This window comes from Myotis lucifugus, unplaced genomic scaffold (genome assembly GCF_000147115.1).
Source record: "Myotis lucifugus unplaced genomic scaffold, Myoluc2.0 scaffold_420, whole genome shotgun sequence".
In the NCBI taxonomy this organism is placed as follows: Eukaryota; Metazoa; Chordata; class Mammalia; order Chiroptera; family Vespertilionidae; genus Myotis; species Myotis lucifugus.
Window position 1 is genome coordinate 78,051 of NW_005871468.1, and position 12,371 is coordinate 90,421.

The window sequence follows — 12,371 nt, forward strand, 5'->3', positions numbered from 1 at the left end:
CTAACCAGGGGAGATGACACTCATGGTTGAGTGTTATCTGGTGGACTATCAGGCCAGAGGGGTGGGGCGAAGGCATTAGTGAGGACAGAGATGTTTGAGCCACATGGATAAGGAAGCAGTTTAGAAGCTGAGTGTAAAGATAAGGGGAAGAGGTTTGGGAAAAGTCTTTGATCAGTGGCGGCTGTTGGAGCCTAGCTTTGATAGGGTTCATGGTTTTTGAGGTATGGTTGAACAGGATCATATAAAAATGGCTTTATAAACCCAATAATAAGATTTTTGAAGAGACAGGGGGGATGCCGGACTGTCGGTTTCAGCCCAATCCCCGCAGGCCAGGCGAAGGGACCCCACAGATGCACAAAATCCATGCACCAGGCCTCTAGTGTCTACATAAGTACAGTAGGGCTTTTAAAAATATATATATTTTTATTGACTTCAGAGAGAAGGGAAGAGGGAGAGAGAGATGGAAACATCAATGATGAGAGAGAATCATTGATCGGCTGCCTCTCACACGCCCCCCCACTGGGGATCAAGCCCTCAACCCAGGCATGTACCCTTGACTGGAATCAAACTGGGGACCCTTCACAGGCCGACGCTCTATCCACTGAGCCAAGCCAGCCAGGGCTACAGTAGGCTTTTAATATAAATAGTAGCATACTAAGCACACTGTTCTGTACGTTCAAAGTCTTTCAAAAATTTTTCCATTATGCCAGTACCATGCTGTTTTGATTATCATAGTCTTGTAGTATAGTTTGACATCAGGTAGTATGATACCTTCAACTTTGTTCTTCATTCTCAAGATTGCTGTGGATATTCGGGGTCTTTTGTGGTTCCATATACATTTTTGGATTATTGTACTAGAAGATTTCAACCAGACTTCTTATATCTTGTTCCCTTCCCTCCATAGTGATATGTTTACCGAATGTTTGAGCTTGTGCTCATCTAGTTAAGATAAAATTTTCCTGTTTGCTGTGGTCATCTTAAGGAATACATCAGATATTTATCTAAAATTCCATTTGCATAATCTTTATAGTAGAGTTTACAAGGCAACATTGGGCCAAATATTTATGGTTTGGGTTTAGCTGAAACCCAAATATTAGCTAGACACTTCTTTCAGAGAGAAGAAGTGCTCCTGTCCTTTGGCAATTGTTTTCTAGAGAGATCTGTTAGAAGCTGCTTTACATTTTTGTGGTTTTAAGGTAAAACTGCCTCAATCCAGTAAATAATGTATAAGGGGGAAAAACATGATCATAGGGAAGGATTTTGAAAAGTCTGGGCTCTTCAAACCAGTAAAGAAATCCAAGACAGTTTCAGCTTTTCCAAAGCCTAGTAAAACTCCAAGGAGGTGCAAATTACTTTTCCTAATTTATTCTTTTGTATTCAATGTCTAGATAAAATCTTGAAATAAGCATGCTTTTCAAATGTGCTAATTGTCCTCAGAATTACCTGACTCTCCCTTAGTCACGGAAGCCTTCCAGTCCCTAATAGCACCTAGTTTATCTCACAAGGGCTTTTACTGTCCCACCTTATATCCCAAATATTTGAACTCTGAAGTCCAAATTGGCTTTTACCACATTTTATGGCCAGACCAGCTTTACTGATTGCCCTTATCGCAAACATATTCCAGATGTTGTCTGTACCCTGGCTGAAAAGAACTGTGTTATCACTATGTAGGCAGCAGATTCCTCCGTGTAGTGGAATTTTCCCAGAGCAGGGTGGGAGACTGGCATCTGTTTGTTTTTTGTGTCTGGGGCTTGCACTTTCTCCTTCCTCCCCAGTCCTATAGCACTTTCTCCATTGAGTCAGTTCATTCTGGTTTGTCAGCAGTAAACTCAGCTAGCTCACTTTCCTACTCTACTGCCTGACCACTTGTCTGAGGATAATTATAAAATATTTTGCAAAAATCATTTCCCACATTTATTTCTTTTTAAAAAAATATATATTTTATTGATTTGTTACAGAGAGAAAAGGAGAGGGATAGAGAGTTAGAAACATCGATGAGAGAGAAACATCGATCAGCTGCCTCCTGCACACTCCCTACTGGGGATGGGTCCGCAACCAAGGTACATGCCCTTGGCCGGAATCGAACCTGGGACCCTTGAGTCCGCAGGCCGACGCTCTATCCACTGAGCCAAACCAGTTAGGGCCCACATTTATTTCTTTTAAAAAATATATATTTGTATTGATTTCAGAGAGGAAGGGAGAGGGAGAGAGAGAGAGAGAAACAGCAATGATGAGAGAGAGTCATTGATCGGTTGTCTCCTCGACGCCCCACACTGGGGATCAAGCCCACAACCCGGGCATGTGCCCTTGTCCGGAACCAAACCTGGAACCCTTCAGCCTGCAGGCCAATGCTCTATCCACTGAGCCAAATCAGGTAGGGCCACATTTATTTCTTTTTATAAAGTATACTTGTCAATAAAATAAAATTTTTACTCCAGAAATTTATTGACAAACTTCTGGCAAAGCCTGAACATCATTGTGAAAAAAGTGTCTCATGGAGTTTTCAGCTCAACATCAGGAAGGTATTATCCAAATTTGTGCTGTTGACTGACAAGTTAAAATTTCACTCCTGTGAGCTTCCCTGCAGGCTGACGCGCTGGGGGGGGGGGGGGGGCCTGTTTTCAGGGGATTACTGAAGGCATCATCTTGGCACTTTTCCTCTTAGGGTGGGCAGAGGCCTCAGAAGAAAATCTTTCAAAATTCATTTTGGAGGGGGTAGGGCCCGCTGCCAGAGTGCTGGTTTCTGGGTAGGAAAAAAAGGCTGGAGGTCTTAACATAGTGGGCACATGGCCACTTACCGACCCCTCTCTCCTTCAAATGGGCTTGGGGTCCAGACCAAAGACCCTCTGGTTCTGTGCTGCCTTCTCCAGGAAAGAAGCCTTCAGTCTTTTGTTGAGGTGAAGAGGGCACCTGCCCTAACTGTGCGGAGTACAGGAGGGGACATGGGGAGAGCTGCTTCCTAAACTTTCACCTGGTTTCCCCGGTTTAGTCCCACCTTCATGCCCTTCCTTAATGCCTGAAGCCGCCAGCCCCTGGGCCTTTGGAGAATCCTACAGCAGGAACCGAGTGGCTTCTTAGCTGTTTCCGTCACCAGCTTAAGATTCCGGTTCTGCTCCTTATCCATCTACTGTTCAGCTTCCAAAATTACTCTGTTGTTGTCTCCTTGAATAGGTGGGCTTATGCCTTAAGCAACACAAACCCCTTTACTGCTGCTTTAGTGAGGGGAGGGGCCAACGCCATGTGTTGTCAACCTGGAGATGCTGCTTCGTTTCTGACCCTTCCTCTGCCTCGGTGCTGCTCAGCCCTGCGCCCCCTCGGCCTGCTGTTGGCTCTTGTGCCCTTGAGCAGCACCTTCAGCTGCTCTGCTCTTCTTCCCCCCCAAGGTCTCTGCTGATTCTCTTTGTGGAGATTGACTACTGGGAGCGGCTGCTGTTCGAGACGCCCCATTATGTGGTGAACGTCGCTGAACGTGCGGAGGAGCTGCGTGTTCTTCGTGAAAATCTGCTGCTCGTTGCTCGAGACTACAATAAGTAGGGCCCCAGTCCTCACGGCAGTCCTTCTGCATGCTGTTTACCTCCTTTTTGTTGTATCTGCTCCATGATGTTCTTTCCCTACAGTAGCCATCCTTTCCATTTTGTCCATCTCAAAAGATTCTTTTCGTCCAGTCTCTCTCTGTGGCCCGACGACTACTCCCTTGTGGTTTTGGCTTCTGGCTTTAGGGTAGAGAGCATACAGCTAGGTCCTCTCCCACCCCATAGGGCCATATGTATTGTAAGCCTGGGTCACTTCTCTAGGAATGAAACTGGCACTCAGATTATGGACACAGAATAACATCAGATTCATTGAACCAAGGCCATGCAGTCAATTCTTCTCTTAATGCCCTTGGCACTCATTTCTGGAGTGAGGCTTTGTTCTGGGTTGGGTACCTTTTTCATCCCAATTAAAGTCCAAGGGGGTGGAACCAGCAGTCTTTTTGGGGTGTCTGGAATGGAACTATCCATGGTGGTAGCCACTAGCAGCATATGGCTATTTCTATTTTAATTAATAATTGAAATTAAATAATTTTAAAAAATGCAGTCACTCATTTGCACAGGCTACATTTCAGATGCTTCATCGCCACACGTGGCTAGCGGCTATGGTATTAGCACCAATTGTAGAACATTTCCATCGTTGCGAAATGTTTTGTTGAAAAGCACTCTCTAGAATCGTGAACTTTCAGATTTTCCCACCAAGTTTCTGATGTGGAGGAGAGGTCTTCAGAGCTTGTCCCATCAGCTACCAGTCTGCTCTTCTACGCAGGATCATCGCCATGCTGTCCCCAAACGAGCAGGCCCTGTTCAAAGAACGCATCCGCTTCCTGGATAAGAAGATCCACCCTGGACTCAAGAAACTGCACTGGTCCTTGAAGGGGGCCAGTGCCTTTTTCATCACAGAGTGCCGCATCCATGCCAGCAAGGTAGGCCATGGTCATGAGACCCTAAGGGCGGAGCAAAGGGCTGGTGCATGGGAAATTAATACCTGAATCGTAGGCAGTGGTGGAGAGACCAGGGAGTAATGGGAAATAAATGAAGTTTGCTTGGGGAAGGACTTTTACTGTCAGCAACTCTAGGTAGAGGACAGGTGGGAGGATAGAATTAGGCCCAGAAGGTCTTTTCCCAAGCTGAGGCCCCCACCCTATGGGGGCGTTTCTGAGTCCAGGTACAGATGATTGTGAATGACTTCAAGGCATCCACTCTGACCATTGGCTGGCGAGCCCAAGAGATATCAGAGACACTGTTGGTACGCATTAGTGGCAAACGGGTGTACAGGGACCTGGAATTCGAGGAGGACCAAAAAGAGCATCGGGCAGCTGTGCAGCAGAAATTGGTGAGCCTACACCATGATGTGGTAGCCATCATGGCCAACTCCTATGAAGTCTTCAAGAATGATGGCTCGGAGGTAGGGGTCCTGTGGCCAGGGCTTTGTGGTTGGGGAAGCCCCCAGGCCCATCAGACCATCCTCTTGTTTTTTTCAATCTCCCCCCACCCCACCCCCACCCCAATATGTGCTTCTCAAACATCCTGCTCTATTGTTGGATTCACCCAACCTTCAGTCTGTCAAACCTTCTTCCTTCTGGACTCAGAGTCCTGCCTTTCTGTTTAACCAGCCTATTCCCCTCGCCCCTCTCCCCCCCGACCCCATTGGCCAGATCTACTGTCTACCCTGAGGATTCTCTTTCCCTTCCCTCTTCCCACCAGATTCAGCAGCAGTGGATGCTATACACGATTCGGTTGGACCACATGATGGAGGATGCCCTGCGACTGAATGTGAAGTGGTCACTGTTGGAACTGTCCAAAGCTATCAATGGGGATGGGAAGACCTCCCCAAACCCACTCTTCCGAGTCCTTGTCATTTTGCAGAATGACATGCAGGGAAATGCGAAACAGGTGGGCACCGCTTTGCCCCCAACACCTGAAAATGATCATACTTTATTCTCCAGTCTCCCTCAATCCTTAAACTTGACCCTTGACCTTGACTTTATCCTTTGGCCTCCAGATCTGGTTCTGAGGTGTCCAACCTTACCAGTCCTGAGGCCTGTCTCCTCCATGGCCTGTGCGAAGGCTCCTTGTGTTCCCACAGGTGGAGTTCTCACCCACTCTGCAGACTTTGGCAAATGTGGTCAATGACATTGGCAACCACCTTTTCTCCACCATCTCTGTCTTCCGCCACCTCCCTGAAATTCTCCTCAAGCGCAAGTTTTTTCGTGACCCCATCCACTTAATCGTGGGTGAGTGGGCAATAGGGAGGGAATTTAGTGCAGGGATAGCAGAGGCTTACGAACGGGCAGAGCTGGGAGGAGAGACCAGGGCTGTTTCCAGATACTGGTCAGTCATCTCTAGTACAGGTGGAAAGGCAGGTCAGGGGGCTGGATTGGGGAAGGAAGCAAAGGCAGGGATGGAGGCAAGAAGATTAGGTAACAGATGCTCCTGGGATTTGGGATTCGGGGTGGGAGATTAGGAAGGACAAATTTAGGACTGGGTCTGGGATATAACATGTCCAGATACCAACAACTGATATATCTGAATCTTATAGATTAAGTTCATACTTTTACTTTCTGCCTTCTCCTTTATTTTCTAATGCTCATGTTTGAGTCTTATTCCTTTGTGGGGGTGATATTGGAGTGGAGGGTCCGGGGCAGTGGCCAAGGGCCAGGCTGGAGCTTGGGTTGAAGTGAAAGTTAATGAGAAGCATTTTGCTGGGTCCTGAAGAGCGTGATGAGGACATCAAGAAGATCCAGGCCCAGATCAGCAGTGGCATGACGAATAACGCAAGCCTGCTGCAGAACTATCTCAAGACCTGGGATATGTATCGGGAAATCTGGGAGATCAACAAGGACTCTTTTATTCGTCGCTATCAGCGTCTCAACCCCCCTGTCTCTTCTTTTGATGCCGACATAGCCCGGTAAGGAGAGCAGGCGGCTGTGAAGGTCTGTCTCTGAAGGTATAGATTTACAGTGATGGCGAACCTTTTGAGCTCGGCGTGTCAGCATTTTGTAAAACCCTAACTTAACTCTGGTGCCGTGTCACATATAGAAATTTTTTGATCTTTGCAACCATAGTAAAACAAAGATTTATATTTTTGGTATTTATTTTATATATTTAAATGCCATTTAACAAAGAAAAATCAACCAAAAAAATGAGAAGTGACACGCGTGTCATAGGTTCGCCATCACTGGTCTAGAATCTCAGGAGGCTAGAGGCTCAGAAGGCAGGCTGGGGGTAAGGAGAGGTGCAGAAAGTGTGTCCTCAACTATAGGAAAGAACGGCCTGGGGCATGGAACCTTTGCTCCTCAGGGGTGGAGATCACATCAGAGCTGGATAAGATTTAGGGGAAAAGCCGTTTGGTGGGTAGTACCCACAGGGTCCTATTGGAAAGAAGGCAATGCTTGGCATCTAAAGGATGAGAGAAGTGAACACTTCCCCTTTAAGAAGGTAGGTTGGAGTTCATTTGAAGAAGATGCTTAAATTCTAAAGTCAGGAAAAGATCTCCCATCTCTTTGTCCTCTGGTTAGTCTTACATTTATTAAAGAAACCACCGTTGTTCTATGGATCCTGAGGAATAAAAAGAAATGAACAAGTGTTTTCCGCCTGAGGGCTACAGTGTAGTAGGGAAGATAAAAGAACAGGGCTGGGGCATTGTGGGAACTGATGAAATCCCAGCTCTGCTGCTTTCTAGCTGTGGAATCTTTTTTTTAAAAAAATATATTTTATTGATTTTTTACAGAGAGGAAGGGAGAGGGATAGAGAGTTAGAAACATCGATGAGAGAGAAACACCGATCAGCTGCCTTCTGCACACTCCCCACTGGGGATGTGCCCGCAACCAAGGTACATGCCCTTGACCGGAATCGAACCTGGGACCCTTGAGTCCGCAGGCCGACGCTCTATCCACTGAGCCAAACCGGTTAGGGCTAGCTGTGGAATCTTAAGGCACTTAGGTTCTCCAGGCCTCAGCCTCCTGTGAAACAGATATTACACCACCTACTTACAAGGTTGTGAGACTATTCAATATATGTAAAAGCACATTCTAAGTGCTAAAGTACGGTCCTCAGATGCTTTCTATTATACAAGCTTCAAATGTGAAAAGTATATGATTAAGGTTTACAAGGCACCAGGGCAGTTCAATGGGAGGACAGAATTTCCAGCCAGGGGCTGGGCTTTATGCAATGGGTAGGATTTCAACAGGCGGAGGTGGGCAGTGGGAGGGCATTTCAGGGAGAGAAAATAGCATCAGCAAAGGCATAAAGTTGGGAACATATTAGCATGTTTGCCAAGTAGTGAGTATTTGGAACATAGATACACAAAAGGGAGGGTGCAAAGGGTTTTATAGGCAACAACCAACTTCATTCTCTCCGCAACCTTGTGAGGTAGGGCCTATTTTTATCATCATGAGGAAATAGGCTTCCAACAGTTAAACAACCTGCCTGAGGTCATAGAGCTAGTGAGCACCAGTGTGAACTCAACCCAGGTCCATGTAATGCTAAAGGCTTGAATGCCAGACTGAATCTGATAGCTGTCCTGAAGGCAGTGGTTGGGAAAATGACACGGTCACAGCTGTGTCTGGGTGGACTGAAATGAGAGACAATGGGGTGTAGCAGAAAGCTTTGGAGCTGCTGCACAGGTCTGGGCGGAAGGAAATGAGAACTTGAACTGGCATCAGGGCAGTGGGCATGTCGTCAAAGAAAAAACCTCCTAGCAGGAACATGGGCCTTTCAGCTACACAGAGGTTGCTAATAATGTGCAGAAGGAGGAGACCGTCCTCAACATCCAGTTTGTGCTGCTGGACTGCTCGCATCTCAAGTTCTCGCTGGTGCAGCACTGCAACGAGTGGCAGAACAAGTTCACGACTCTGCTCAAGGAGATGGCAGCCCGGCGCCTCCTGGAGCTGCACACCTACCTGAAGGAGAACGCGGAGAAGTACGGGCGGCGGGGCGCATGGCACGGGCGGGGAGAGCATGCCCTGCCCTGTCTCCTTAACTGTGCTCTTTGCCCGGCTTTAGAATAAGCCGCCCTCCCCAGACGCTGGAGGAACTGGGGGTCAGTTTGCAACTCATGGACACCCTGCAGCACGACTTGCCCAGCCTGGAGACCCAGATTCCTCCCATCCACGAGCAGTTCGCCATCCTCGAGAAGTACGAGGTGCCCGTGGCGGACAGTGTGAGTTCCAGTGCCGTTTGGTCCCACGTTGAGCCCATGCCAGCAGCAGGTAGCATGGGAAGCTGATCTCTCACATAGCAGATCCCTCTGCTGTCAGGAGGGAGAGCAGACGAGTGTGTGTGTGTGTGTGTGTGTGTGTGTGTGTGTGTGTGGAGTGGGGGGTGTGGAGAAGGTTCAAGATTCAAAAGCCTCTGAGAGCCAAAGCTCATTCAAATGATATTTCTGGTTAGTTTATGGAATTCTTTTAAAGTTTTTTTGTTTTTGTTGTTAATCCTCACCTGAGGATATTTTTCCCCCAATGACTCTTTTTTTAGAGAAAGTGGAAGGGAGGGGGAGAGAGAGAGGGAGAGAGAGAGAGAGAGAGAGAGAGAGAGAGAGAGAGAGAGAGAGACTTCAATGTGAGAGACACATCGATTGGTTGCTTCCCGCATGCGCCCCAATCAGGGGGATCAAGCCTGCAACCGAGGTACCTGCTCTTGACTGGAATCGGATCCAGGACCCTTCAGTCCCTGGGCTGACACTTAATCCACTGAGATAACCCACCTAAGGCTATTTATGGAATTCTTTTAGGCCCAGCAACTCACTGCTTGATTTCTTTGGGCCTCTTTGCATGCAGAACTTGGCCACAGACTCTGCTGTGGAGGATCAGAAAAGAGTCCTTAAAGGCATTGGTGAGATGGACAGAACTTCTGCTCGTGGGTCACCCTCCCCTCTTTGATGTCCCCAGGTACTGGAGATGCTGAACAGTCTCAATGGGGAGTGGGTTATCTTCCAGCAAACTCTGTTGGACAGTGAACAGATGTTGAAGAAGCACAAGGAGAAATTCAAGACAAGCCTTATTCACTCAGCTGATGATTTCAAGAAGAAAGCCCATAATCTTCTGGAAGAATTTGGCACCAAAGGTACCCCTTTCGTATCCTCTCCTCCTTCTTTACCTTTGATTTGACCCAGTCTTTCAAAGGTTACAGTCGAGGTGCGAACAAGGATGAGTGGAGGAAGGACTGTAGGGGGGACAGGAAAAGAGCAGTGGCACTTCTGTCAGCAACCCAACTGTGGTTGGTCAAAAGACAGCAGCCCAACTCACATTCCAGTTTCCTTACACCTACCTCCCAAGTCCCACCTGTTTCTGATTCTTGAGCCACATGGAATAGTTTTGGTAAGATTAATCACCATCCTTTCAATGCATTTTCTCTTATTTTCCTTTCCTTCCCTCTCTCATGTGAGGAAGAAGTGAGATTTACCCACAAAGAGGTAGGAGAGCGATGACAGTCCTTTCAGGGGACCATGACCTGAGTGGGAATCTGAGCTTCATCTGGGATTTCCCACAGGCCCCTTCACCAGTAGTGTGGGACACCAGACTGCTCTAGATCAGATCGCCCAAATGCGGGCCATGCTGAATGCCATGAGGGACGAAGAAAACACTCTCCGTGCCAACTTGGGCATCTTCAAGATCGAGCAGCCAGCCTCCAAGGACCTGCAGAACCTGGAGAAGGTGGGGTGCTGAGTTAGGCCCTCATGGTAATTAAGCATATGGGGCAGGGGACAGGTGAATTCACCCTAAGGGCCTGGAAAAACAGCTAGGACTAGGAAGATGGGTGCATGAGGAGCTTCTTATTTTATTTTAAAATATATTTTATTGATTTCAGAGAGGAAGGAGAGGGAGAGAGAGATAGAAACATCAAAGATGAGAGAGAATCATTGATCAGCTACCTCCTGCACCTCCCACTACTGGGGATTGAGTCTGCAAGCCTGGCATGTGCCCTGACCAGAATCGAAAGGTGACCTCCTGGTTCATAGGTCGACTCTCAACCACTGAGCCATGCTGGCCGGGCATGAGTAGCTTTTAAAAAAAATTGATGTAAAATTCAGATAAGAAAAGAACCAGCTTAAAGTGAACAGTTATTCAGTGGCAGTTGGTACATTCACAGTGTTGTGTATCCATTACCTCTAGTTTTAAAACATTTTCATCACCCCAAAAGGAAACCCTGTATCCACAGCAGTCATTCCCCATCCGGTCTCTCCCCAGTCCTTGGTGGCCACTCACCTATTTCCTATGCATGTGGATTTGCTTATTCTGAACATTTTATATAAATGGAGTCATACAAATATGTGGCTCTTCGTATCTGGCTTCTTTCACTTAGCATGATATCTTCAAGGTTCATCCGTGTTGTAGCATGTGCCAGTCAATATTTCATTTCTCTTTGTGGCTGGCTAGTATTCTGTTGTATGAATTGACCACATTTTGTTTATCCATTAACAAGTAATGGATATTTGGTTGTTTCCACCTTTCAGCTGCTGTGAGTAGTGCTGCTGTGAACATGTGTGTACTTGTATTTGTTTGAGTCTCTGTTCCCAGTTCTTGTGGGTATGTACCCAGGAGTGGAATTGCTGGATCATATGGTAATTCTATGTTTGACTTTTTGAGGACTTGCCAAACTATTTCCCACAGCAGCTGCACCATTTTACACTCCCACTAGCAATGTACGAGGGTTTCTATTTCTCTGCATCCTCGCCAACACTCCTCGCCCCCCACTTTTTTTTTTGGGTCCTAGCCATTCTGGTGGGTGTGAAGTTGAGTCTCATTGTGGTTTTGATTTGCATGTCTCTACTGACTAATGATGCTGAATATACTTTCCTGTGCTTGTTATTTGAGGAGCTCGTAAGGCAAGAGAGTAGAGAAAGAAATCTGAATTGAGGAGGCAGCTCTATTGCCTGGAGGGAAAAACTTCTCAGATGAGAGGAGCAAAGAACCTGAGTGTTTGTCAGGAAGAAAGAGGGCAAGAGTCATGCTACTTACATCTTTCTCTCTGCCACAAAGGAGCTAGACGCACTCCAGCAAATCTGGGAGATCACACGGGACTGGGAGGAAAACTGGAACCAGTGGAAGACCGGTCGGTTCCTGAACCTGCAGACAGAGACCATGGAGACCATGGCCCATGGGCTGTATCGTCGCCTTACAAGACTAGCCAAGGAGTTTAAGGTGTGCGAAGAAAGGAGGGAAGGGGGCAGAAGATAAGCCAACTGGGGAAGGGTAACTATGCAGGTAAGATTGTCAGCTCTTCTGATACTTCCCACTTTTGCTCAGGACCGAAACTGGGAAATTATTGAAACCACTCGATCAAAACTCGAGCAGTTCAAGAGGACCATGCCTCTCATCTCAGACCTGCGGAACTCCGCCCTCAGAGAGAGGTACGTCTCCTCCGCTCCTGGGGTGACCGCCTGGCCTGTCCCCTCCGTGGTGATCATAGCTCTCTGTGCCCCTCTGTCTACAAACACACTTCTGGAAGAGACCTTCATTAGAGCCTGCCACGGTCCTGTTTCTCGCACTGTCCTGGGTTCTGTATTCCTTCTCTGCTTCCATCCCCCTCTGTCTCCTCTCACTTTATGCCATCTGTCTTAGCTAAGCTGTATGCCTTCTGCCATACAAAAGTTCTTATTTTGATGCAGCCAAAAGTATAACTTTCTTTCTTTTTAAAAAATAGTTTATTGATTTTTAGAAAGAGAGGAAAGGAGAGGGAGAGGGAGAGAGAGAGAAACTTTGATGTGAGAGTGTAACATCCATCTGCTGCCTCCCACACGCCCCCTACAAGGGATCAAGCCCACAACCAGGGCATGCACCCTTGACTGGGAATTGAACCAGCAACCTTTTGCTGCACAGAACAACGCCCAACCAATGA

The 12,371-nt window shown here is 47.2% G+C and overlaps 1 protein-coding gene across 1 annotated transcript in view; it reads left to right on the forward strand.

Annotated features, from left to right (window-relative positions):
* Positions 1-12,371, forward strand: part of DNAH2 (dynein axonemal heavy chain 2) — a gene marked incomplete at its 5' end in the record, with an annotated part of 108,325 nt that overhangs the window by 25,004 nt on the left and 70,950 nt on the right. The window contains 12 exons of the mRNA XM_023743950.1: positions 3,384-3,530; positions 4,300-4,456; positions 4,699-4,938; positions 5,238-5,426; positions 5,620-5,767; positions 6,249-6,441; positions 8,254-8,454; positions 8,538-8,694; positions 9,422-9,596; positions 10,023-10,186; positions 11,513-11,674; positions 11,780-11,883. Of these exons, the coding sequence (XP_023599718.1) occupies positions 3,384-3,530; positions 4,300-4,456; positions 4,699-4,938; positions 5,238-5,426; positions 5,620-5,767; positions 6,249-6,441; positions 8,254-8,454; positions 8,538-8,694; positions 9,422-9,596; positions 10,023-10,186; positions 11,513-11,674; positions 11,780-11,883 (2,037 nt within the window). The remainder of the gene's footprint in view (positions 1-3,383; positions 3,531-4,299; positions 4,457-4,698; positions 4,939-5,237; positions 5,427-5,619; positions 5,768-6,248; positions 6,442-8,253; positions 8,455-8,537; positions 8,695-9,421; positions 9,597-10,022; positions 10,187-11,512; positions 11,675-11,779; positions 11,884-12,371) is intronic.